At 30.3% G+C, this 27863-nt stretch overlaps 5 protein-coding genes across 6 annotated transcripts in view; 3 read left to right on the top strand and 2 right to left on the bottom strand.

The window, feature by feature from the left end:
- The first annotated feature begins 114 nt into the window (after positions 1–114).
- Positions 115–6638, top strand: LOC128394747 (uncharacterized). 2 transcript variants are annotated; one of them, XM_053355108.1, is made up of 8 exons: positions 115–747; positions 1938–2113; positions 2694–2823; positions 4142–4268; positions 4565–4763; positions 4855–5273; positions 5390–5584; positions 6115–6638. In XM_053355108.1, the coding sequence occupies exons 1-8, from the start codon at positions 661–663 to the stop codon at positions 6294–6296; spliced, it is 1515 nt and encodes a 504-aa protein (XP_053211083.1). In that variant the 5' UTR covers positions 115–660; the 3' UTR covers positions 6297–6638. The 2 variants fall into 2 exon arrangements, with proteins under 2 accessions (XP_053211083.1, XP_053211081.1); XM_053355106.1 differs by having other exon boundaries at positions 4130–4268.
- An 845-nt stretch (positions 6639–7483) lies between these two features.
- LOC128394744 (lysosomal acid glucosylceramidase-like) lies at positions 7484–9589 on the bottom strand. The gene is made up of 4 exons (XM_053355103.1): positions 8867–9589; positions 8628–8800; positions 8127–8548; positions 7484–8048 (listed from the first exon to the last, which is right to left on the bottom strand). Exons 1-4 carry the CDS (start codon positions 9536–9538, stop codon positions 7552–7554), a joined length of 1764 nt encoding a protein of 587 aa, XP_053211078.1. The 5' UTR covers positions 9539–9589; the 3' UTR covers positions 7484–7551.
- A 743-nt stretch (positions 9590–10332) lies between these two features.
- Positions 10333–27863, top strand: part of LOC128394748 (probable JmjC domain-containing histone demethylation protein 2C) — a 44925-nt gene continuing 27394 nt past the window's right edge. The window contains exons 1-3 of the mRNA XM_053355109.1: positions 10333–11952; positions 26108–26260; positions 26804–26920. Of these exons, the coding sequence (XP_053211084.1) occupies positions 11791–11952; positions 26108–26260; positions 26804–26920 (432 nt within the window). The 5' untranslated portion in view covers positions 10333–11790. The remainder of the gene's footprint in view (positions 11953–26107; positions 26261–26803; positions 26921–27863) is intronic.
- LOC128394745 (cytochrome P450 4c3-like) lies at positions 15681–18306 on the bottom strand. Its single transcript, XM_053355104.1, has 3 exons — positions 17353–18306; positions 17119–17237; positions 15681–17019 (listed from the first exon to the last, which is right to left on the bottom strand). The coding sequence occupies exons 1-3, from the start codon at positions 17540–17542 to the stop codon at positions 15703–15705; spliced, it is 1626 nt and encodes a 541-aa protein (XP_053211079.1). The 5' UTR covers positions 17543–18306; the 3' UTR covers positions 15681–15702.
- On the top strand, positions 23959–25906 carry LOC128394746 (lysine-specific demethylase 8-like). The gene has a single exon (XM_053355105.1). The coding sequence runs from the start codon at positions 24107–24109 to the stop codon at positions 25697–25699; it is 1593 nt and encodes a 530-aa protein (XP_053211080.1). The 5' UTR covers positions 23959–24106; the 3' UTR covers positions 25700–25906.

Here is a 27863-nt window from a genome sequence, read left to right as displayed (position 1 = left end):
TCATGACAAAAAGCTATCAGATGAGAATAATAAAAATTTATTCCTATAAATTATTATAATTTATAAAAGACAATGGTCAATATATATAACATTCATTTCTATGGCTACGGTCAATGGGATCTCTTGTAAATGTGTATACAGATAAATTTGATTCCTAAATTCAGTTGTTATTAGTTCAATGAAAAAAATAACCGTTAATTGTTTACTAGTTTATCAATTGTTAAAATTTTCCAAGCAAACATTAATCAACTAAGATTATCATTAGAAACGGCAACAATTCAAATGAACATTGGATAAACTTTCAAATCAAAAGTGAACATTTCAATTAACAGTTAATTGTTACCATTGTTTTTATTGATTAATTACAAATACTTTTATTATAACTTTTAAATTGTTATCATCTAACTTGTTTGTTGGCCATCATTTCAATTAATCAAGGTGTTAATTGTGTTATTTTGCTCAACATTAACTGTCAACAATTTAGTTTCACCAGTTAATTCAATTGAATTTGGTACAACCCTATGTAGGTTTCATACAATTGAAAGTGTAATTGTTTTTCATTGTTTCTCATTTGAACTTTAAATTGTTATGACAATTAACGATCGGATAGTTAATTGTTGATTACAACAGACCCGATGTGTCGCTGTTATAAATGAATTCATGGGTTGCGGTACTAGTGCGGCTTATCGGAGAAATGATCAAATGTCCCGACCAGGAACACAAGAATTAAGGAAAAACAATTCGAGTGTAAGTCCAACAATTAAGAGTTAATTGTTTCCGAATTTACGAGAAAATAAAAAATTCTAGAATCAAAGTTATCTTTAAAGCAGTTTTTTGATTGTTGTCTACGTCAACTCGATTTTATTACAATTAACTCTTGCTGGTTAATTGTCAAAATCAATCATCTCAATAGTATTGATTTCAATTTTCAATACAAAATTAACACTTTGAAGCTAAATTATCAAAAGTAACGGTTAATTTAATTCCCGGCAAATTGATTGTCCTTAATTATTGATTTTCACTTTTTTTTGCTCCAATTGAATCAACAAAAAGTTGACCCTGATTTTTTTTCAATGATTTACGTTAATTCAAATCAATTTTTGTGATTAAAATATCGAGAAAATTTAAAAATTAAAATGATCATGCTAATTATCAACATGGTTTCCATTGATATTTGATGATAATCATTTCTAATTGATTGTGATTCCTTTCAACTCCAACAATCAGACTGATGATCACTAATCATTAATAATTAAACCAAATTCTGATCAATTATTAATCAAACATTGTAACATTATTAATATAACATCAACAGGTAATTCATTGTAATAATACAACAATTAACCAGATTGAAACATAATTAACCAACCAATAGAATTGACTAACAATTAAGTCAACCATTAACTTTAGTCTTCCTTTTATATATTAATAATTACAATAACTTAATTATATCAGCTAATTACTTTAATCCACCCAACTAATTTAACCCTGTAATTGCTTGAATTAATTACTAATACAATCAAAAGAAAATCAGTTTGATTCTAATATTAATTTCCAGTGAATTTTCAATTTTCAACTTTTTTTTCCCAGTTAATTGTTGGTCTAAATTGTTATTCAAGTAGATAACTCGAAAATGACTGAACATTGCACAATTAAATTGTCATCTCCATTGGTAAACAATTAATCTCCATATTGATATGTAACAATGATGATAAGTTAATTGTTGTTAATCATTGAGAAACAACATTTGAATTACAAATTATTTTCTCTCCTACACCCAAAGTGTATTGTAAGAAATTGATTTACTTTCAGGTTGAATGATTATCAATTTCGTGATCACAATTAGATTATTATTGCAACCTAGTAAAGAAGGAAACAATTAAACTGATTAATGTTTATCCAATAAATCTAATTGTAATCAATTTAATTTCTCTCAGACCATTGAGATAACCAGGGAGGCTCTTCAGAATTATCTGGACTTGGAACACGCGATTCGTGATCAAGAAAGGAAACACATTTTAGAAACTTATCAAATTAAGACTGAACAATTAGACCAATTGGAAGAAGCGTTAATTCAAATGGAGGAATTGTTAGCCCAATGTTCAGACGAAGGGTAAGTGAGAATTGTCAACAATCAACTAATTGTGACACTTAAATAGACCAACAATCATTTGGTTGTTGTTGTTGTTTATGCGACAGTTTGATGATCAATTTTGTTTTTCCTCTTCTTCTGTCAAGATTACATATGATTTAAGTTTCACTTGATTAGTTGATTGTTATCATTAAATCAATTGATTGACTATCGTCATAATCTTTAATCACTTGTAAATCAATCGATTTTAATCATTAATTTTCATTCACTATCTAAATTGTTACCTAAATACATTCATTCAAGTCAACGATCAATATTATTATCGAAATCAACTTTTTTTTTGTCAACTTGATGATATTTTCCTCATGCAAAGATTTCAGTTTAATAATAACAACAATTAACTCACACTAATTTGATAGGCTAACAATTAACACACTTGATCAGAAAATTAAATCAATACAATCGTAATCACAATAGTTTACATTTACAATGTTAATCTACTTGATTGTTTCTTGTCCGTTTTCATTTGTCTTTTTTTTGTGGTCAACATGATTAACTAATTGTTACTCTTTATTTGGTCATTTTTTTCGTAACAATTTAGATCAAAATTTAATAGTAAATTAGGAAATGATGATCTTCACAATACTCGGGAGTTTATCCTTCGGAAAAGTTATACAAATGATAAATTAACAAGTGATGAGGAAAATTTTCTCGATGTGCTCAATAAACAGGTAAGTTTACAACAATCAACTGATTAATTAACAATTTAAGGTCAATTTAGGCTCTCATCATGAAGATTAAATCAATTTCTAGTGGAAGAAATCATCTTACATTATAACAATTGGTTAATTGTGATGGATTATTTTTTCTCCACATCAACAATCAAGGATTCGTTTAATTGTTCAATTGTGATGAGAGAAATTAAATTCAATCATATTATTACTACAATCTAATGATATTATTATTCATATGAAACTAATAGACTGAAAATCATTAATATTAACCGTTGAAATTTTGTTGATTGTTAACAATTTGGTTTATCTTTGAAAAAATTAACTTGATTGTTTATCTATTAAAATCATGATCGATATCATGATTAATATCATTTGCTATCATTGTTATTATTACAATCTATTGATATTGAACAAGGCCAATGTCACGAAATATAAATTGTCATGTTTTTGTTTTCCATGATGACAACAATTAACTAATCAATATACAGGATTAACTTGAATCTAAATTGACTGATTGCTGAAATTTCAATGGTTTGTTTTTATACTACCTTAATTGTAATCAGATTTTGTAAAAAAGATCCACATTGTTGATTTAATCACTAATAATCTGTTAATAGTTTACTCATGTAAATTGTTGATTTGATTAACTGATTTAATCAATTTTCAAACCTTGACACTTATATATATATAAATTATATCTTGTTACTCTGATTGTTGCTTAATCAATTGCTTCAAATGATTAACCTTAATTTAGTTGGGTTAATCAATAGTAGCACACTTTTTAGCAAGACTGTTACAATTAGGAGCAATTAAGATTGATTGTTTCAATAAATTGATTCTAATTGTAACTTGATTTCTTGTGTCTCACTTTTTTTTTCATAGTTTGACAACATTATATTAATTGTAATTACGATGACAGATTAATGATTAACTGAATTATAATCATGTTTGCATGTTAATTTAAAAACTGAATTAGATCATTGTAATTATCCAACTGGTTAATTGCAGATAGATAGAGACTTTCACTGGTCCGTTATGCTTGACCAATAATAAATTAGTGACAATATTTGACAATAAATGATTATCATGATCAATAAGGAAATAATTTAATTGTAACAATTAAAATCCCAAATAAAGACAATGTTGATTAATATTGAACATTGATCACGAAACAACAGTCAAACAATTTACCAATCGTTATAAATGTAATGAGAGATTGATTTAGAATCGAGATGATTTGAGAGCTATTGATTAATTGTAACAATTAAAACTCGAAGAGAGATAATTTCTCATTGATTCTAAGTCTATTCCAAAGGAACTCGTTGAAAGGGATTACAAAAATACTTTATCATCAATCGAAGAGCTAAAACTGGACATTGCCCGATTATCCAAAGAAGGTGAAAAACTGCAAAAACTTTACGCCTCAAGGGATGAATTATTAGGTAATTGTGATTAACTAATTGTCCATCATTCCAATAATAACGGTGGACCTAATTTCCCTCCCTGTCAACCTTTTCCACTCCCATTACAGTTTTTAGAACTGATTTTCACTCCTCAAATTGTTGCTATATTGTTTTCCTTGATTACCTTTTAATTGACCAACACAATTGGGTCAATATTGTTTATTACTTTTGTCTATTGACGTCAAGATTTAACAAGGTTACAATTTGTTTATTGATATTTGATTGGAAATTCATTGTTAATTATGTTGGAAAAACAAAATTTTCTCTCACCTTAGATACGATTTTCGAAGGTCAATATGGAAGTGACATGGAGAACCAATTGGAACGGGAATTGGACTGGTTATTGGAACAGAAAAGACATGTTGATCAGGCCTATTTTCGTTGGAGACAAGCTCAAATTCAGGTCAAACTAGCGTGTGGTTTACTTGCTGAATCGGTTCAAAAATGGAAAGACATTTTATCCATTCCATCAGAGTAAATATATATTTCTCTTTCTCTCTCTCTCTCTCTCCAGTTTAGTTAATCAACTAATTGTTATTCTGTTGATTATCGTTTACTTTTACAGGGAGAATGAATCTCGATATGAAATGGTCACTGAGATACGGAATAAATTATCGGAGGCCAGTTCTAATCTACAATCTGCTCAACGTTATTTACCCAATATTACATTTCCTTATTGTTCACCTGATGAAATCGCTACACTAGACAAGGCCATTTCTTACATATTCACGGACATGCAAACACGTGAACGTCACGAACACGCACTTTCCTGTTATCAGACGACCTACAAAAGAGCAGCATCATTGAAACAATGGTTAGAACACGTTCTAACTACAACCATCTCTCGAGATCTATTTGAAATAACGGAAGATTGTAAAGCTCGAGCCTCTGAACTACGAAATGAACGAACTCGATTAATAAGATTACGAATCAAGGAGTTAACTGGTAACGATCTTGATTACGACGGTGGAACTGAATTAAGAGGTAAATCTATTATATCAACTCTATGGTTACAATATGTCTCTTATTTTACGAGAATTGGGTTAATTGTTTATGTTTCCTTCTCACTAATTGTTTACACTCTTTATAATCGTTATTAGACAGTGGTGTTGATAGTGAGTTTGATGATACATCTACTGCCGATGAACAAATTGCTCGTATCTTTGAATCGTCTCGAAGTGAACGCAAAGGGGCCAAATCTTTGACACCCGATCCGACGAGGGTTCCGTTTGTTATGCCAACACCATTACCATCAGCTGATCTTGCACCAACCCCACAAAAGGAGGAGATATTTGGTAAGACAATTAACAATCAACATACACAATTAACCCATAAGGAAATTACATCAATCGCATAAAAAAATTTAATATCAATCAGATGATCAATTTGTTTACACATTACCTTTGGATGCTATTGATTTGTTTTGATTGTGATTGACTATTAATACAATTTATATTTAATTATTAATACAAATCACAATTGGAAACAATCAGTAAACAATTAGGAAATAACTGTTTTTCAATTCAATAATTAAGTCATTCAATTTATGGATGAAAGTGATGTAAACAATTTAATGACATTACAAAGTTAATTAGCAAACAATTGAAGTTTTTTACTTGTTTATGATTAGTAATTTATTCAGCTATTTAATTGTTATATTGTGATAATAATAATAATCGATAGTGTTAAATGAAATTCATTTTAATTTATATTCCAAGTTTGTAATGTAATCATATTGATCATTTGTAATTGGAAATTGTTTTGTTGTTGATTGTTTATGTAACAATTTAAATTGATTGTTTCTTTTTTTTTCTAATTGTTTCAGGACGAATTGAATTTTTAAGAAATCGACATAAAAAGGAGATCATGGACTTGGAACGGAATCAGAAGATGAATCAAGCTCGAGTTACCCAAGGCCTGAAAGAGAAACTTCAAGCCCGTCGAAGTCGTCGAAGTCGCTTACAAATGCACAATCGTGAACTCGAAGCTCTTCGAGAAACCCCTTAATCCGATTCGAATTGTTTCTTCTATCTCCATCGATCACCTTAATTGTCTCAATTATTATTATCAGTTAATTGCGATCAAAATCAATTGAACTTATCAGAGACAAAAAAACAAAATCTATTCAAGTGCCTTCGTTACATTATCAATGTTCAACGAAATTTAAATTTAAAATGTCCGTAATTAATAAGGTTAATTATTTGTAATTCGTTTAATATTTAATCATCACAATCAATGTTAATTGTAATATTCATTATTTTTATCAATGTAAAAAAACAATCAAAAATGAAAAGCAAATTAACAGACTGAGAAAGTCATTTAATTAATAGCAACAAATGAAATGTTTGCATGGTTAACATTGGACAACAATTAATTGATCGGTTGTTTTTAATAAACAGTATAATTTAGTTGATTAAATTGCTGTTGACCAATGTAAGTTTGAATTGTTTTCGAGCTAATTGTTTGCCAAACAATTCCACCGGCAAATCCATTGATACGAATCTCAACTGGACAATCATTTAAAAAGATCACGAACTGTACCGTTTGGCTCGAGACTTGGAGTAATTATCCGATTATAACTACTCATAAGATCATCATACAATCTCTTGGCATGAGCATTACATTCAATCTCTGAGATGGCTAATTGTATAAATAAGTAGCAATTTAGTAACCATTTCCACCGAGATGAGGAATGAAATTTGATACATTGAGACATTGTCAATCGAGCATCAATTTGGTGCGGGAATATTTTATAAAATATAAAGTGATATTGAAATTTAACGAAACATTTCGATACAATGCATGGTGGCGACACAAATTGAGGCCTCAACTCGATTCTTTAACTGAATCACAATTTAGAACTGAGATGGATCATCAACTGAACTAATCGATTAGCAGCAACAAACATGATAAAATGTTCTAAGCATAGTAAATATTTTCAGCGAAAAACTTGACGAAAATAGATGAGAAAAGGTTCATAGAGAGAGATTCGGATTCCAAGTAACTATTTGTTAATAGTTTAGGTTACAAAATGGTGGATTCTAGTCCAGACTGTCAATCCGATGTGGACACTTCGAAAGATGGAAAATGGTGAACGAACTCGAAAAAGTAGCAAACATCCGTTCAGAACAAAAAATACACTCGACTTTTTCTTTGATGATTTTTTTACCAAAATAACATGAAAAGCAAATTAATAGACAGAGAAAGTTGTTTAATTAATAGCAATGAATGAAATGTTTGCATGGTTAACATTGGACAACAATTAATTGATTGGTTGTTCATAATAATCAGTATAATTTGGTTGATTAAATTGTTGTTGACCAATGTAAGTTTGAATTGTTTTCGAGCTAATTGTTTGCCAAACAATTCCACCGGCAAATCCATTGATACGAATCTCAACAGGATAATCATTGGCATTTAAAATGATCACAATTAAATAACCATCTTGATTGATCATAGTTAATAGATGAATATTATCATTTAAATGTGAATCAATCGAATGACCAATTCTAACTGACCCTGGTCCAAGAAATTTGGTAAAATGAGCTAACATATAATAACTTGGCTGTTTATAGTATTCATTGTGAATCGAGTTGATTATTATCGGTGAGTCTTGAAATTTTCGGGATTTAGATGGACCTCCGATCATGTCCAGTGCCAGATTCGAGTCGATCCAACCATTCGTCCAATGATTGAATACCTTAATTATATCGTGACCATAATTTTCCGCTCGTTTCCAATTACCAAGAGAAACTTTTTCTAATCAAAACAAAAGAAAAAAAATTAACATCTATCAATCAAAGTGACCATTAAAATGACCATCACAACAATTATTACCTTCGTTAGGACGAGTACCTTCAGCAGCTTCGGTTGAAAGTAAATAATAATTCTGGTACTTGGAGTGAATCAAGTTGAGCAAATGTTTCGTATTATAATCATTCTTATACCAATGAAATGCGATTCCGGAAATGAAATTTTTACTGACCGGATCGTCAAGGGTCAGTGGGATCCAGTAGTAATTGGAAAATGATAAATAATCATCGAGAACCAATAATTTCAATGGGCCAATTGGATAGGAGCGAGTAAAGAATCCTGATTGATTAAGTGTCGGCCCGAGGACATTATCAATGAATGATTTCTGCTGATAGGGTAACATGGGCACTCCCATGGGTCCATTGGCCAGAAAGGATGAGTAAGGTTTATTTCCGGAAGTTAAAGCCCAAAAATTGATTCCGTGCTTTTGATAAGCTTGTAAGAATCTAATTGATTGGTGACATGTAGAAAATGTTACAATCACAATTAATTGGTGAACAGTTTAAAATGTATTGATAAACCTACTTGACCATATAAAGAGCCCAAAGTTTGTAGTAGTGACCAGTGGGTTCACCTTTGATTGGAGCTTTGTAAGGTCGCCCTTTCTTCAGGTTACTAAGCCAAATAGGTGCTGTCCATGGGGTGGCGATTAACTTGATATCAGGTTGAAGGGTAATCGCTTTTCGTATCACTGGTATCTGGTAAATAATTAACAAGGACCATTAATGGTCAAGATTGACCAGAGAGATGAAAACTGTTTTTACCTTGTACCAAATGTCCTCATCAGCCAGAGTAAAATCATCAAGTGAACCAGAAGGAACCTCAGCCAATGAATAGTCTCGAGTTGAAGCCTCACTGGTTCCAATGGGTATTCTTGCAACCCGATATTCGAGTCCATCAGGTCCGAAACAGTCTCGAATAACCGATTCTCCCATTCGATTGGACAAAGAAAGTATATTCAATGAAGTGGAATCACTGATTGTCCCACCAAAACCAACGTTAATCGTTTGAAATCTTTGCGATGGATTAAGATTAATGGTTAGAGTTAAGGTTGGACCGAAAAGGTTATTAGGTAATTCTGCTAAATCAGCGGCCGTTGTTGAATCGATCAATGAGATGACCGATTTATGGAATCGTAGTCCGTCCCTTGACGTTTCGTACATATGAACATGGGCACTTGGTGGGGATTCAATTTCAATCAAGGAATCACAATAAGTTTCATCGCAAACGCACACATATGAATCTCGATTAAATTTTCTGAGTGCACAAGAGTAAACAACGAAAGCTAATTGCGAGTAAACAATTAATCCAGTTAATACAATGATTAACCAACTGTTAACTATTAAACCATTAAAATGATTTGTTACTTGTTGATTGTCACAATTGTACCTACGATTATGTTGATGATAATTGTTACCAATCTTATTGGAAGCCATTGGATTTTTACATCAATCAACAGATTTGTAATTATTGTGTCGCATAAAAAAATGAGATAGTTAATTGTTGAATATTGTATCCATGATAATGATAATGATTTAATCAAAATCGATCATCATATTAATTAGATTAAAATTGATTAGATCAGCAGAAATCTTTAGATTATCCAAGTTTATTTTACTCAGCAGAAAATAATCTAAATCAGTTTGATTTATTTTTCTTCTAATTAGCAATTTTCTTCATTCGATTGAACTAAATTAACTTCGTCAATCATCAAATAAAACTTACGATTAAAGATTAGAACAAAACTTCGCTATGAAATTTTCGAGAAAGTTGGTGACAACTTAATCGAAATGTACATTTCTCTAACTCCAAAATTCTCATTGCTTAGAATATTCTCGTGGAAATTATCAAAATTTGACCTTCGAACTACCTTCGTTTTTAAAGTTCTATCGATAAATTGAACACATTGAGCCCCATTCTCGAAACTTCACTTAACCTTTTAATTCTAATCAATCAAGAAACGAAAAACTCTGAGTACCAATCATGTTAATCTTATTACATATTTAAATTATTATCGAAAATCAATTGTGCAGAATATTTTTCTCAATCGAAAAAAAGTAAATCAGATATTTACTGTTATTCGTTTCAATCAAACTCGAACAATTTTTCGCAAGAACAAGTAGCGAAATCTAGTGTCAAAGAAGAGAAATAAAAACGAAAAGAAAATTCTATTGACCGAATTTCAGAAAAAAAAAGAAAACAAATGTTAAAGAGAGAGAAAGAGAGAGAGAGAGAGAGAGAAGAAAATGATGATAAACATTTTCTCATCTTCACATCATCTTAAAGGTCATTTACCTTCAACCAGAAAACCAGAAAAACCCGAAAAGGGCGGAGACTAAATGGAGAAGAAAAAGGGATGGAACAATTTCCTCCCCTAGTAACCGAACCAACTTTCGGTTGTCAAGCTTGTTGACAGTTAATCTTGAGCTTTGTCGAGATTGAATGTTTTTAATATAACAACAATCATTTTCTTTATTATGATTTAACAAAAGAGAAATTAAATCAACCAATTAAAAAGGAATTAATTTAATTTCACCTTTACCAGTGATTGTGTAAATTGTGAATTCTTTCAATAAATATAAAGGTTAATGTGATTTCCAAATGAATGTGGTAAATTCTATGTTTTAAATGTGATATTTTTCTTTTCTCTTTTCATATTCTCTAATATATTAAATTCTCATCTTCTTCTCTCCATCAATCCAGTTATATCATCAATTCATTTTCTCATCTTAAATCATCTTACATCTTGTTATTCTTTTTTTTTCTTGCCTCTCTTTTTCTTCTTCTTTATTCTTGATCATCTTCAATTGGAACACTTTCAATTCTCTCTCTCTCTCTCAATATCATCATCATTCTCAAACATCGTTATTAAATTCAACCCAAAGGATGGATGCACCTATTGAAGGATATTATTGTTATTCTCATGATTGTGTTTAGTGTTTGTGATTATATTGTTTTCCATTTGTCTCTCTCTGATATATATCATCGTCATCTGCATCATCATCATCACCATTATTTTCGCCATTTATTGTAATACAAAAGTTATAATAGTAATTAACCAGAGAGCGTAGAGAGTTGAAGAGGAGGTTGATTAGTAAAATTATCATTGCGATAATTTTCTGTTTTTTTTTCTTCCATCATCATCATCATCATCATTTCTATTCTGTTCTCCTACAACAAATATCATCTCATATCTTTGATCGTCCTTCAAGTTTCTCTCTCTCTCTCTCTCTCCCATTATTATTATTCATATGTGTGTTTTAATGTGTGATAAATAAAAAAGGAAATCAGGATAAAGAAGAAGCTAAAAAATAAATAATAAGGATCATCACCAATGCTAATTTGTCCCTCATGCTGTGAGTTATGTATAAATGGTATTTGTTAACTGAATCACCAGCATCATCAACCTTAAAACAGGGCAACTCTCTCATCATCCTTATCACCATCGTCAATACGACCATCAACAACAACAACAACATCACCACCAGCACCTTAAACATCAGTAAATCCATCAGCGGCATTAGCCTAATACTAATTTCAATCGATTTGATCACCACCACCAAAGGAAAAAAATCCGTTGATTATCAATCTTTTACATCTCAATTATTATCAATCTCGATATTAAATCAACACCAACAGCGATTTACCTTCTACTCATCTTCTTTTCCACCATTTATCAGCAGGAGTTATGGCCTACAAATGGAGAGATGAAATTGTTGGTAAAAGGTTTTTATGTGTAACAACAGTTTCATCGAGTAAAATTAAAGTGAAAAAAATCAACGAATGGATTTGGCGTCAAGGAATCATTCGAGCTTCAAATAGGCCTCATTCTCAACACAACGATTTAACGGTAATTCTCTTTTTCTAATAGTATTTGGTTTTCTAATGAAAAAGTAAAAAAAAAAGGTTAATCAACATGCAAATGTAAATGATATCATTGAGTCTTTTTCCGAAAAATTTAAAAACAATTAACCAATCACCTTTTTCTTGGTAATCCTTTAAATCAACTGTCAAATGATTTGCATCTCTCAAAACTAATACACAACATTTGATCATGTTTAGTATCTCAACATGATGATTGAATCCTTAGGAACTTTTTTCTCATTCAATTTATACATGAAAAAGATAATATTTCACCCTCTTTTTTTATGTCTAATTATGTCAAGTTAGTTTCCTATCATCATTATGATCATTATCATCTCTCTCTCTCTCGAAATGAAAAACTCTCCTCTCATGATTATCAGATATTTTCACCATTCTTGTAATGGAAAACCAATTAAAAGCAATATCATGATGATTCAGGCTTCTAACCATAATAAATTGTGTACAAAGTGCTCTCAGTTATCATCATCATTCATTATCATATTAATTTCTCATTCAACCTAAATATTATCTAACCAAAATTGATAGATGATACAATAATTATCATGTGTATTTGTATTACCTATCAAATCATATTACAAAAGTTATCATTTGCTTTTCAAAACTGTAGCTCACATATATCAAAATCTTAACTCTCTTTTCAATTTATTACTTAGAAATGATAATATTTACACTCACACATAGAGAGTGAGAGAGTGATAAAGAATAATCATAATCTCGTAATGGTAAAACAAATAGAAGATAATTTAAACTTCTCATTCCTCTTCTCTTCTTATTCATCATTAAAATTAATCTAATTCTATCGATACATCTAAATTTGATTAATTCTAATGATGATAGATTGACAATATCAATACTCGAATAATATTTTACAAGGAGACCATTTTTACCCATAGGAACCTCGTACTGCTCCACATTAAAATCCTATACAGAATCTAAACAACAGAAAAAGTCTCTCTCTATCTACCCAAATAAAATCAACATTGCATCTTATTGAAAATGATAAAAAATTATAATTGTAGCTCTTAATTGTGATCCAAATGATTTCGAGTAGTTTACTGTTTATGAAAATAATCAACGTTAAAGCCCATAAACATAATTACCGACAATAGATGATTATTATTTTTTAACTGCGCTTCATCTTCGTCATCTTCTTGATATGTTATTACCTGTAATTATCCATTTTGAATGTTTGGTGATAAAGTAGCTGAAAAAAAAGATGAAGATGATCACGATAGTAATGAAAAACGGTGATAGTGTTTGAGAGAGAGAGAGAGAGAGAGATTCTGAAAGGTCTATAAGAAGAATCAAATTTACCTGTTATGATTATAATCTTACCCTGGAAAGCTAGTTTTCAGTTTTCGTTTCAGGTAAAGCTTGTTTTATCTAGGACAACTTTCATCATAATAATCATCTCTCTCTCTCTCCCAATAACATTATCATCTTCCTCTCACTAGCTCACTCTTTTTAACTCTCCACGCTTCATGTAAACCGGTTGGTTTATAACTGAAGATAAATCCAATTGAACGAAAAAAAAACTCAACTTTCTCTCTCTTGCTTCTTCTCAGCATCATCATCACGTCCTCATCCCTGTTTTTTTTTGCTTCATCTTCTTCTCATCATCATCATCTTAATATTTTTCTTACCTTTATCTTCTTGCTCTCTCACTCAACTTGAGAGTTACATTTTCTTTAATATTTTACTGACTCCTTTTAGTGAGTCATCTATTCCTGGTGACAGTCATGATTTATCTTGAGTTGTTGAAGGAAATAATGGTCATGATGATGATGATATTCATGAAGATAATAATGTTACTTTACCTGCGTTTGATTATGAATTTTTTGTCCTCATTCAGTTGAACAAATGATCATTTTGATTTTAATAGAAAAGCGAAATTGATGTTGGAAAATTGCGAATTAAATTAAATCTACAAAAAGGTTCACTTGAATTCGCAACAATATTACGAAAACAATAATATTAGAAAAACACGCAATTCGTTTTTTTCCAATATGCGGTCAACTTTATTTTCTTTTTGAGGCTTTTCTTTTTTCATCTTTTCGTCCTTTTCGATAATATCGATTGTTTTGACTGAATGGTTCACAATAATGATTCGATGTGGTTCATCAGATACAATCAAATTCTCTCCTTTCCCTTTCGATCGAAATAGAACTTTCCAACTTCGTTCTACATTATTCTTTCTACTCTATTTTTCTTCTCTTTCTCTCTTCCTCATCGATTCTTTTCTTCTGTTGATTAACTTAATTGTTCATCTCTTCAATCCTATTAAATTGATTACAATCTTTCCCTATCAAGACAAAACTAACGAACAATAGTAATCATTTAGAGTGAGCTGAGAGAGAAAGAGAGAGAGATTTGAAGAGAAGATGATAATGATAATGATGATAGAATACTTATATTTAATTAAGGAAGAGTCAACAGTAGTTAGCTAACTTAAGGTAAGAGAAAAGGTTAAAACTTGCAATTCTTATCATAATTGTGCAATAAGTGCTCAGAAAATGATGATTAATATCATCATTTTAATAGTATTTGCAATAGTATTTATGACTTTTAAAAGTTATAAATGATTTTGAAGAAAAAAAATCAAACAAAACAATCATTAAGAAAAATGATTAAGGCATCTGATTGTTAATTCTTCAATATAATTATCCAATACGCTTGTCCAAGGGATTAATACGTGTATTTAATTAACATTAATATTTACGAAAAAAAAAACTAAATTTAATCCAAATGATTAAGAGAAAATGATTTTTTAATCCTCAGGTAAAGAGGGTTGTTATTAACTCCAGAGAGAAAATCATATCAAAAGTGCAAACCCTTGAAGCGATTTATTAATTGCTTTCCAAATTGTTGATAAATTAACATCTCCAGTTCTCTAGAAGTGAAATAATTACAATCGATTATTATTAAATTGTTACAATTAAACCAAGGTAAAAGAGGCAAATCTCTGTGCACTTATCATGTTTATCTTTTTCTTATAACTTGATTTCTTTTAACTTTAATTAAGATTAAATTTTGATTATCAAATTTAATTAATTTAAAGAAATGATGAATTATAATTGGTAATAGATTCATTTTGATTGTTTGACGAACAATTAACTAACAACTTGCAATAGACAATTACAAATGACAATAGAGTTTAATTATTTAAATCAGGAAACAATCTCGATAGCTAATTTAATTAACTATAATTGATTTAAATTCGGCAATTAACCTTGATTATGAAACCATTTACGACAAATATTAGCTAGAAAATTTAACAGTACTAAATTTCCTTATACCTTTTATTGTAATAATCAGTTAATCATCTTAATTGTTGTTACTATTAAAATAGCCTGAGGCAAACGGTGATATTTACGAGAACATTTATCCTAGCATTTTAATTGTAATTAATCTTGATTGCAACCAATTATTGTCGTTCAATGTTGAAGAATCAGTTTCTTGCGATAACCTTGGAAATCGCTGAATTTGTTGATTATCGTCTAACTTATAATTTACAAATTGATAATAGTTTAATAATTAATTTATTTCTGACGACATTTGATTCATACTCAAGTAACATAAAGTATCAAAAACATTATCAGGTTATTCAAAAAGTTATTTTTGGAAAGTTAAATGTTAACCAATGATGATGTTGTTTATTCTGAGTTTTTTTTGGGAATTGATTAAACTGATTTGTATGAATTAAATTGATTTTTACTCATCTCGGTGTGAATGTTACATGTAATGGATCCGTTGGTTTGAATACAAAGTTGAACTTGTAGCTTATATCATCCCAATATCGATGAGATTTTATTTTGAATGATTTTATTATCGATCCAACGATGAATTTTATATAAAATGGAGCCAATCGTTGACCGATACAATCTCTTGGTCTGATTCCGAATGGGATATAAGCACCATTGGGAATTTTAGGTGTAGCATCAGGAGCGAATCGTTGAGGTTTATATTGAAAGGGTTGAGGGAAAATCTTTGAATCTCTTAAGATGCTGATTAAACTAACGAGAATCAATGATCCTTTAGGAATAACTTTACCATCGTTCATGATTTGATCGCGTTCAGCTTTACGAATCTTAACTGGAACTGAAGTGTAGAGTCGAGTAGCTTCCTTGAAACACTGATCTAAGAATTGGAAACTATTGACATCGGCCAGTGTCCAATCTTTTACATCGATATCCTTAACCTCTTGATAGATCATTTCTTGATATTCGGGATAACAGCCGATGATATAAATGAACCAAGTCATAAGACTATCAGGTCCATCAGAACCAGCGACTAGAACTGCTTTGATCTCTTCCAAAATGGCCGATTCAATTTCCTCAGTTAATCCAGTCTCAGGTTTAACCCAAGTTCTCATTAGAAATTCACTAAGACTATTTGATCTTTTACTCTCTTCTGAACTATCGATGAGGTCACTCGAATTGTTATTGGTGTTATTGTTGTTAATTAATCGAGGATTGTCATAATCTACAGCATCTGATTTCGACTGAACTTGAAGATCTCCTTTGATCTGATTATACTTTTTTCTAATCGCAGAGACTAGTATCTTATTAGTTTTATCAATCATTCTTCGAGTTCCAGTCCATTTTATATAAATTTCGTATAAAAAATCAGTATAAAAAAGAGGAAACATCATACGAATTTCTGCTTGATGAAGAAACTTATCCATCGCTTTGATTAAAAATCTATAATCTTTTTCTACGAATTCAACTCCTGAAGCTTTGCCTAAGATCATTTTCATCGTTGTTATTGAGAAAAAGCCTCGGATATCCAAAGGTTTACCTGTTTTCTTCTCATCTACGATTGATTGTTGAATCGATTTGTTTACTGACTCAGATAGCGATCTTATGTTACTTGTATAATGAGGAATGGAAAGAGGAGAAAACTGTTGACGAACTAAACGACGACGAGATTTCCATTTTTCGTCTTTAGAAGAGATTATCCCTTGACCAAAGAAAATTTCAGCCGTTTTAAAAGGATGACCTTTGTCCAACGTCGCAGGCGTGCCCACAGTCTCCTGTAAAAGTTATGGCAAACGTTCAACGTATTCACAGTCAGAATCAATAGCATTCAAAGCTTAGTCCTTAACATGATAGTTTCTAATTCGTTTACTTACTTGAGCTTTATCGTATCGACCAACCATAATGCATGGAATACACAAGAACCAAATGACACAATATCCATTCTTTTGGAAATAATCTTCATGTTCTTCCAATATAATCCTCAAAACATTAGCTATAAACGTTGATGAATAACATATTTAACACAATATCCGGGGATGGACACAAATGAAAATAAGAAAACAAATTAACGAAAATCTGAAGGGCAATCTGAACATCGAAATACTTACAATCTCCACGAGCAATGCTGATGAAAACTTCATAAACTTTACATATTGGTCGATATGTTGGTAATTGAGACAATCGATATAAGTAAATAGAGTAGTTGATTAAGTTAAAGACCAGATAAGTTGTAACAATTGACCAAAATATACTTAATGGTGTAAATTTAAAACTAGACACTAACGATAACAAATCCATGGTAAATATAACAAATGAATAGCGAGACGATAATAATGAACTTAAACCGACCTATTAAGTTTAATTATCAACTGTCTTAATCCGATCAACTCAATTAAAAAAGTTGAAATGATTCTGATCACTTGGATGTCTTGAATATAACCCTTTTAGTTTAACTTGATTCACAATTAAATTATTAATTTATCTTAAATTTTCCTGAGAAATCAATCAAAAACTGAGAATAATTAAGAGTGAGAAAATCTTAATTAACAATCACTATTAACGAGGAATAGAATTGTCTTAATTTCTCTGGACAAACAATTAAGTTTAAGGATTTGCTGATTGAGCTTTGTCACTGATGATAATTTCATCAATCATCTCATTAATTAAAAGATAAAGTAATCGCCATATGATTTAACATGTAGCTTTATAAATTGATAATTAGTTAATTTTCTATACCATTATAATAATAGAAGCAATCGATTAATCAAATCAAGTAAATGAATTGACACAAATCAATTTCAATTCATTTACAATCGCATTTTGAGTTAATGAATAAAGATCGAAAAGTTCAAATAACTGTTCTTAATTTAATATATAAATTTTATGAATTTGAAATGAACTGATTTTACTATTACAATGGAGTTTAATTGATTCAGAAAAATGATCAAGCAAAGTTGAATGTTAACATGTTCTGATAATGATTTTTATCAATGATATTTTAAGTATTGAGCTTTTTTCTTAATTGTATAAAAGTGATTAAGGTTAATAGAATTGATTTGTACTCATCTTGGAGTGAATGTTACATGTAATGGATCCGTTGGTTTGAATACAAAGACTAATTTGTAACTGATGTCATCCCAATATCGATGAGATTTTATTTTGAATGATTTTATTATCGATCCAACGATGAATTTTATATAAAATGGAGCCAATCGTTGACCGATACAATCTCTTGGTCTGATTCCAAATGGGATATAAGCACCATTGGGAATTTTAGGTGTAGCATCAGGAGCGAATCGTTGAGGTTTATATTGAAAGGGTTGAGGGAAAATCTTTGAATCTCTTAGGATGCTGATTAAACTAACGAGAATCAATGATCCTTTAGGAATAACTTTACCATCGTTCATGATTTGATCGCGTTCAGCTTTACGAATCTTAACTGGAACTGAAGTGTAGAGTCGAGTAGCTTCCTTGAAACACTGATCTAAAAATTGGAAACTATTGACATCGGCCAGTGTCCAATCTTTTACATCGATATCCTTAACCTCTTGATAGATCATTTCTTGATATTCGGGATAACAGCCGATGATATAAATGAACCAAGTCATAAGACTATCAGGTCCATCCGAACCAGCGACTAGAACAGCTTTGATCTCTTCCAAAATGGCCGATTCAATTTCCTCAGTTAATCCAGTCTCAGGCTTAACCCAAGTTCTCATTAGAAATTCACTAAGACTATTTGATCTTTTACTCTCTTCTGAACTATCGATGAGGTCACTCGAATTGTTATTAGTGTTATTGTTGTTAATTAATCGAGGATTGTCATAATCTACAGCATCTGATTTCGACTGAACTTGAAGATCTCCTTTGATTTGATTATACTTTTTTCTTATCGCAGAGACTAGTATCTTGTTAGTTTTATCAATCATTCTTCGAGTTCCAGTCCATTTTATATAAATTTCGTATAAAAAATCAGTATAAAAAAAAGGAAAAATCACTCGAATTTCTGATTGATGAAGAAACTTATCCATTGCCTTTATCAAGAATTCATAATCTTTATCAGCAAGTTCAACTCCTGAAGCTTTACCTAAGATCATTTTCATCGTTGTTATTGAGAAAAAGCCTCGAATATCCAAAGGTTTACCTGTTTTCTTCTCATCTACGATTGATTGTTGAATCGATTTGTTTACTGACTCAGATAGCGATCTAATGTTACTTGTATAATGAGGAATCGAAAGAGGAGAAAACTGTTGACGAACTAAACGACGACGAGATTTCCATTTTCGTCTTTGGAAGAGATTATTCCTTGACCAAAGAAAATTTCACTCATTGTAAAAAGATGACTTTTGTCCAGTGTCGCAGGCTCACCGACAGTTTCCTGAAAATTCATGTTGAAAGTTTACAAAAATAAGATCATTTTGAATAATACGAGAATGAAATTTGTATACTCACTTGAGCTTTATCGTAGCGGCCAACCATAATGAACGGAATGCACGAGAACCAAACGACACAATATCCGTTTTCTTGGAAATAGTGTTCATGATCTTCAACTATTTTCCTTAAAACATTAGCTATAAACGCAGATGAATATTCAAATATTCACGATTGGACACAATTGTAAATAAGAAAACAATTTAGCTACTATTTGAAGTTCGATCTGAACATAGAAATACTAATACTTACAATCTCCACGAGCAATGTAGAGGAAAACTTCATAAACTTTACTCAGCGGTCGATATGTTGGTAATAGAGACAACCGATATAAGTAAATAGAGTAGTTGATTAAGTTAAATATCAAATAAGTTGTAACAATTGACCAAAATATACTTAATGGTGTAAATTTAAAACTGGACACTAACGATAACAAATCCATGGTTAATATAACAAATGAATAACAAGATGATAATAATGAATTTCACTTGACTCACTAAAATTAACTTCTTTAATCCAATCTAATCAATGAAAAAAGTTGAAATGATTCTGATCACTTTGGTGTCTCGATTATAACTCTATGAGTTTATCTTGTTTAACTTGATTCACCATGAAAACATTAGTTTGATCGTTTAAATTTTCCTAAAATCCAATCAAAGAGTGAGCCCTTAGTTAGAGACCTCGAATTGGAGAGAGAGGGAGATGAAGAAAACTCTTAATTAACAATCATTATTGACGAGGAATAAACTTGTTTTTTTCTTTGGATAAACAATTACGCAAACTGATTTAATGATTAAGCTACGTCACTGGCTAATGATAAATTTCCTTAATCATTTCAGTAATCAAAAGGTAATTTAACCGGGCTATGATTTAACGTGCAGTTTCAACCATTGGACCCGAAAGAATGACAAAATAATCTGTTGTCAATAATTAGTTAATTTGGTATTAATACATGCAATTGGTTAATTATCCTTTAAGGTTATGTTTGTATAATTGAAATCATATTATCACTCGAAGTGATAATAACAGAATTGAAATTATCCATAGTCCATCATTGGAAAACTTCAAAAAATCTTATGACAACTTTGTTTTATCATCAGAGCCATGGACCACTGGTCAGCTTGTGGTAATCAATTAATTTTATTGAGATCAGATAGTTTCACTAATTGTCCTTTATTTACCAATATTGTACATTTTAATTGGGACTTTAACATGATTTGAATAACCAATGATCGGATTCAGATAATTGAGAAAGTTAATGTTAAATATTAACATATAAACTCTTATGAAATTGATTCGATTTAAATTGATTATTAGGATGATCACCAATATTCTCTGCAATCAGTAGTTGGAGTTTGATTGAATAATGATAATTGAATTGATTAACATACCAAAACTTTATTATTAATAAAAATTAATAATAAAATCTCATCTTGGTGTAAATGTTACATGTAATGGATCCGTTGGTTTGAATACAAAGACTAATTTGTAACTGATGTCATCCCAATATCGATGAGATTTTATTTTGAATGATTTTATTATTGATCAACGATGAATTTTATATAAAATGGAGCCAATCGTTGACCGATACAATCTCTTGGTCTGATTCCGATGGGATATAAGCACCATTGGAATTTTAGGTGTAACATCAGGAGCGAATCGTTGAGGTTTATATTGAAAGGGTTGAGGAAAATCTTTGAATCTCAAGATGATTAAACTAACGAGAATCAATGATCCTTTGGGAATAACTTTACCATCGTTCATGATTTGATCGCGTTCAGCTTTACGAATCTTAACTGGAACTGAAGTGTAGAGTCGTAGCTTCCTTGAAACACTGATCTAAGAATTGAAACTATTGACATCGGTGTCAATCTTTTACATCGATATCTTTAACCTCTTGGTAGATCATTTCTTGATATTCGGGATAACAGCCGATGATATAAATGAACCAAGTCATAAGACTATCAGGTCCATCAGAACCAGCAACTAGAACTGCTTTGATCTCTTCCAAAATGGCCGATTCAATTTCCTCAGTTAATCCAGTCTCAGGCTTAACCCAAGTTCTCATTAGAAATTCACTAAGACTATTTGATCTTTTTCCTTCATCAGAACCATCAATGAGGTCACTCGAATTGTTATTTCGTTCATTCAACATTTGATAAGCATCACGATCTTCAACGAGTAATTCTCTTCTGATCTGATTATATTTTTTGCGAATCCCTGAAACTAATAACTCGTTAGTTTCATCAATCATTCTCCGAGTTCCAGTCCATTTAATATAAATTTCATAGAAAAAATCAGTGTAAAATGGAGGAAACATTGTCCGAATTTCTGATTGATGAAGAAACTTATCCATTGCCTTTATCAAGAATTCATAATCTCTGTCAGCAAGTTCAACTCCTGAAGCTTTACCCAAGATCATTTTCATGGTAGCGATTGAGAAAAAGCCTCGAATATCTAAAGGTTTACCTGTTTTCTTCTCTTCTACGATTGATTGTTGAATCGATTTGTTTACTGACTCTGATAGCGATCTAATGTTACTTGTATAATGAGGAATCGAAAGAGGAGAAAACTGTTGACGAACTAAATGACGACGAGATTTCCATTTTTCGTCTTTAGAAGAGATTATTCCTTGACCAAAGAAAATTTCACTCATTGTAAAAAGATGACTCTTGTCCAGTGTCGCAGGCTCACCTACAGTTTCCTGAAAAGCAGTGGTTAAAGCCCACAGAAATCACGTACAGGGTTCACAATAAGTTCATTCCGAATTATTAAAACATGTACATATCAAATGGAAATTCGTTTACTCACTTGAGCTCTATCGTATCGACCAACCATAATAAACGGGATACACAGGAACCAAATGACACAATATCCATTTTCTTGGAAATAGTGTTCATGATCTTCTATTGCTTTCCTTAAAATATTAGCTATAAACGTAGATAAATATCACAATATCCGCCATTGGACACAAGTGGACATTAAGCAAAGAAGAAAACAATTTAGCTAGAGTTCGAAGGTTGACCTGAACATCGAAATACTTACAATCTCCACGAGCAATGCTGAGTAAAACTTCATAAACTTTACTCATCGGTCGATATGTTGGTAATCGAGACAATCGATATAAGTAAATAAAGTGGTTGATTAAGTTAAAGACCAAATAAGTTGTAACAATTGACCAAAATATACTTAATGGCGTAAATTTAAAACTGGACACTAACGATAATAAATCCATGGTCAGTATAATAAATGAATATGAAGACTAGAAAACTTATCCACTGATTCACCAAAAATACTTAAGTTACTGTCACATCCAATCCGATCGCTGTGAGAACTTGAAATGATCACAAATTCAAATGATCTGAATTCTGAACGTCCAACAATTTGTATCTTGATCAGCTTGATCTATGATAAACTCGCTGATTTAGTGCGATTTCCACGAAGCTCAATCAGATGTTAAGATTAGCAGAAACTTAATTAACTATCAACAATCTAGAGGAATCAATGATTTCACTCTAAATTGCTCAATATTTGCTTCATATCATTTCAGTAATCATCATATGATTTCAATGCTGATTCTTATCGTTCAGTTTCAGAATTAGAATCACCAAGAGCTTCATTGACCCTGTAATTGTTTATCAAAAATATGATAATTAGTATAATATTTTTACTATTAAAGTTACTAATACACTTGTCGATTAATCAAATAAAAAAATCAACAGAAAAAGTACACAGTGTACTTCTTATCAGAATCAAATAATATTTACGATAATGAGAGTTAGTAAAATTCATGATAGTTAATGAATTATTTTGTTGAATTCACAGCAAGTTAATAAGATAACTCTGAAAGTGATTCTGTAAAGTAAAATGTTATCAATTTAATGTTGTTTTCTAACAATTTGTAAATTGTTCAAAATTGATTTGATTCAATCGAATTGATTTTTACCCATAAAACCAAAACTATTATCACAAAAATCTACATTAATTGTTACATTGAACTGGTCAATAGTCCAACTATTATTAGTTTGACTCTAATCATTGTGGTAATTAACTTCGTATTGATATAAATCATTATGATTTATTCAATACTATTATTCACTTTTATCCATAATGGATTCAGTATCTCCCTGGAGAAGAGACTGAGAGAGAGAGAAAGGTTGAGTGAGCTAGTGAGCGTTAATTTGTGTATTAACCAACTGAAAACTAATTATAATCCAATAACTTTCACTATTCAGGTTATTTCATCATCTCTTTTCCTGTGTGAATCTTTGTGATAATTTTATCCTCTTCATACAATCGGATTGACATCAAGACCAATATATATTTCTAATAAAGATATTATCACAATTATAGTTATAATAATAACTCAACAATCATCATCATCATCAACAACAATAATAATAATACAGTTAACCTATTATAAGGATCACTATGACAACTGTACGTGACATTGTGAACAATATAAATATTTTATTAACTGAACGTAATCATCTTGCTGTTGATGATCTCAAATTAATCCAACAATCAACTATTGGAACTTATTTCTATACCCAATTCAGATTAGTCCTTAATTTGATTGGATTACCACGAGTTAATCAACAACAACAACAACAACAAAATGATCATCAAATCGGATCCACTATTCATCATCATCGTCATGTAATGAAAATTACTAAATCAACAATTGGAAATGTAAGGAAACAATCAGCTGATTACTTGGAATATCTTGAAACATGTGAGATGTTGATTGATTTTTCTTGGGAAAAATTAAATATCGGACATTGGAAATCAGTGAAACTTGATTATCGTTACCTTTATGGTTATGTTTGTATAATTAAAACCCTATTACAACTCAGAATTATATTAAACTCACCTGATGCAAATGACCAAGAGGAAGAGGAAGAGGACGAAGATGATGATAATCTAAATCCGTATCAGTTTAATTTCAAATTAGATGATAAGCCAAAAGTTGAATCTAATTGTTTACCAAAGGGACTCAATGAGATTATATTAGAATCGTTAATCCAAACTTGTGATATGGCTTGTATCATGTGTCCACCAATTATGGATGGACTGGCCTCGGACATTGCTTGTTTACTTCATTCAATCCTTAGTGTCCACTATTCAACCAAGTGGAAAACATTGTCCACTATCATGAAAGGAAGGGAAAAGATTTTACCTTACCAATCAATTGATCCTGTTAACAGAATTGAAATTATCCATTGTCCATCATTGGAAATTTTCAAACAATCTTATGCCAACAAAAGTAAACCCTGTATTATTACCGGAGCCATGGATGACTGGTCAGCTTGTGATAATCAATCAGATAACCATTGGTCACTAGACTATTTATTATCCAATATGGGAGCTCGTACAGTTCCGGTTGAAATTGGTAATAAATATACTGACTTTGAATGGTCACAAAAATTGATGACAGTTGAATGTTTCATTGATAAACACTGGACTGATGGTCCATCTAAAGGATATATTGCTCAGCAAGAATTATTTCAACAATTTAAACAATTATCTTATGATTTTACTATACCCGATTATTGTGGAATCAAGTCTGACCAATGTAAAGATGACCATCAACAAACCAAGAGTGACACTAATGAAAAAGACAAAGACAAAGACAAAGATTCAAATGACAATGAAAGTGATGATCAATATGATCGTAACAATATCGTTGTGAACGGTTGGTTTGGCCCATGGGGAACTGTATCTCCACTTCATCATGATCCTTACGATAATCTATTAGCTCAGGTTATGGGTGGAAAATATATTCGCTTATATTCAAATAGTATTAATCCTAATCTACTTTATCCACATTCAGATTATCTGCTTTCCAATACAAGTCAAGTTGATATTGAATCAATTGATCCGATCAGGTTTCCAATGTTCAACTCATTGCCCTACCTTGAATGTTACCTTGACAAAGGTCAAATGCTTTTCATTCCTAAAGGTTATTGGCATTTTGTAAAGTCAATGTCAATCAGTTTTTCAATTAACTTTTGGTGGACATAATTATAATCTTGATATTAATCAAGCCAACCCAATTAATTTGAAGCACTTGTCAATATATAAATGATAATTTGTTGTTAAAACAGTTTTAAAGCCAAAGAAAATGATTTGTTTGATTTTGTTAACAAAATTTGCTTCCAATTTGATTGATTTGAATGTGTATCAAAATGAAAGATTAAATAAAAATAACATCTCATTAATTAATCTCAATTAAAATCAATCGTATTATCAGTTAATGATTAGATTTAACTATTATAATGATTAACTATCATCTCGCTGACAATTATTGTGATTGTTTCAAGAGTTTGCAAAATTTTCTCTTGCCTTTGATATCAATACATTTGTAATGGTTTTCCAATTGTTTCATTTAATTGTATTGATTTTAATTTCTCTCTCTCCTTTAATTAACAGGTATTAGTTGAATACGATGGTGTTGATTGGCGGAAACGGGAATGGATCAAAGTTTATGATCAACAATTTACCGTTTTCCTAATTGAATACAGTATTGTTTGGTCAACCCGGAAGGAAACTGTTGTTGGTCAAAATAATCATTGGCTTGCCTTGGTAAGAATCAGCTAATTGTCTTAATTAACCACCTAATCCCTTGATAATTACTACGTGACCAGTTAATTATCATTGGTCATTCGCATTTGTGTATAATTATACTAATATTGATACAGAAAATAATGATAATAATAATAATGAATACATTTACTAGTTGAAAAGGATTAACGATAATTACGGTTTTGGATTAACCTTGATCTTGAATTAAATGATAATTAATAGTTACCATTAAAGTGTTTAATTGTGCCACATTTAAATTGACAACAGTTAACCTTGAATTGAATCCATTAATCCTTAATCATTGATGTTAGTTGAATCAACTATCAAATGTTGATGGTTGTCAACAATTTGATTAATTGCTTTTCTCCCTCTCTATCATTTTTCAAATGAGAGTAAATGTTACAATTAACTTGATTAACTCATCTCCGGAATAGATTTGTTTATATTACTATTAATATCATTATTATCAATAACTATTCATCTAAATTTAGTAACAATTTAAGTTGATTAAGTTAATTTAATTCACTTTTGCTTCATTTTCAGAACTTTAAACTTCTCGTTGACAAAATTGGCCTTAGGGAATCACAATTAAAACCAATCGAGTATCTTGATGATAGACAATTAGATTTCGTTAATTACAATGATCTTAAATTATATGAGGTAAGTTAATCAATTCTCTATTAATTAGACATGGATAATCAACTACTGATTAAAATTCAATTGCTGGTGTTTGTTTTCAATTAATTAATATTGTTAATCATCTTAAACTAATCATTACCTTTTCCTCCTACTTATTGATTGTTGTTGATTATATTTTACATTAATATTTAATTACTTTCTTAATAATATAATTAAGTTTTTTTTTTCTATTAGGCTTAATTGTAATTATGCTTAATTTTATCTTCTACTTTCTTTAAATAACTAATTATGATCAGTTAATTATCTGAATATATTTCTGTTGATATTCAATTGAGTAATTTTTACCCAAAATGAATCAACCATTTAGCTAAAAAGTTAATTCATCTTAACTGTTAACAATCAGCTAATTATTTACAATTAAAGTTAAACAATTGATTGATTTTCAGGTAACACAATTAAGTTATCGGTTTTGTTGTTGTGTGAATGTTAATCTTAATTGTTGTTGTTTGTTTCCATTCATTCAAATCATATAAACGTAACAATTAAACTTTCCCTCAATTTAAATGATTTACTTTCAATTTCTGGTTAAACGAAAAGCTTTCCAATTGTTAACTATTAATAGATTAATTGAGATGAAAAATAAGCAATTAAGATAATGATGATGATGATTAAGAAAGAGAAAAAGTTTTCCATTGTGAACAATTTAAATTGTAAATTCAATCTCAATCTGATTACTTTGATATATTTTTTTCTGTCATCAATTTATTGATTAATTTGATGCTCATGTGCTCAGAGTAAATTGTCACCATTGATTACAATTGAAATTGAAGTTGAATCAATTCTGATTATCATGAGAAAACATAATAATCACCCTGAGAACTTACAATTAATAAATTGTTTATCATCGTATTCAATCATTCAACAGTAATTAAGAGATTAAGTTAATCAAAATTTGAGGAAAAAA

Source organism: Panonychus citri, unplaced genomic scaffold (assembly GCF_014898815.1).
Source record: "Panonychus citri isolate SS breed McGregor unplaced genomic scaffold, ASM1489881v1 Contig00140, whole genome shotgun sequence".
NCBI classification, from domain to species: Eukaryota; Metazoa; Arthropoda; class Arachnida; order Trombidiformes; family Tetranychidae; genus Panonychus; species Panonychus citri.
This window is presented reverse-complemented; position numbering and strand designations above follow the sequence as displayed.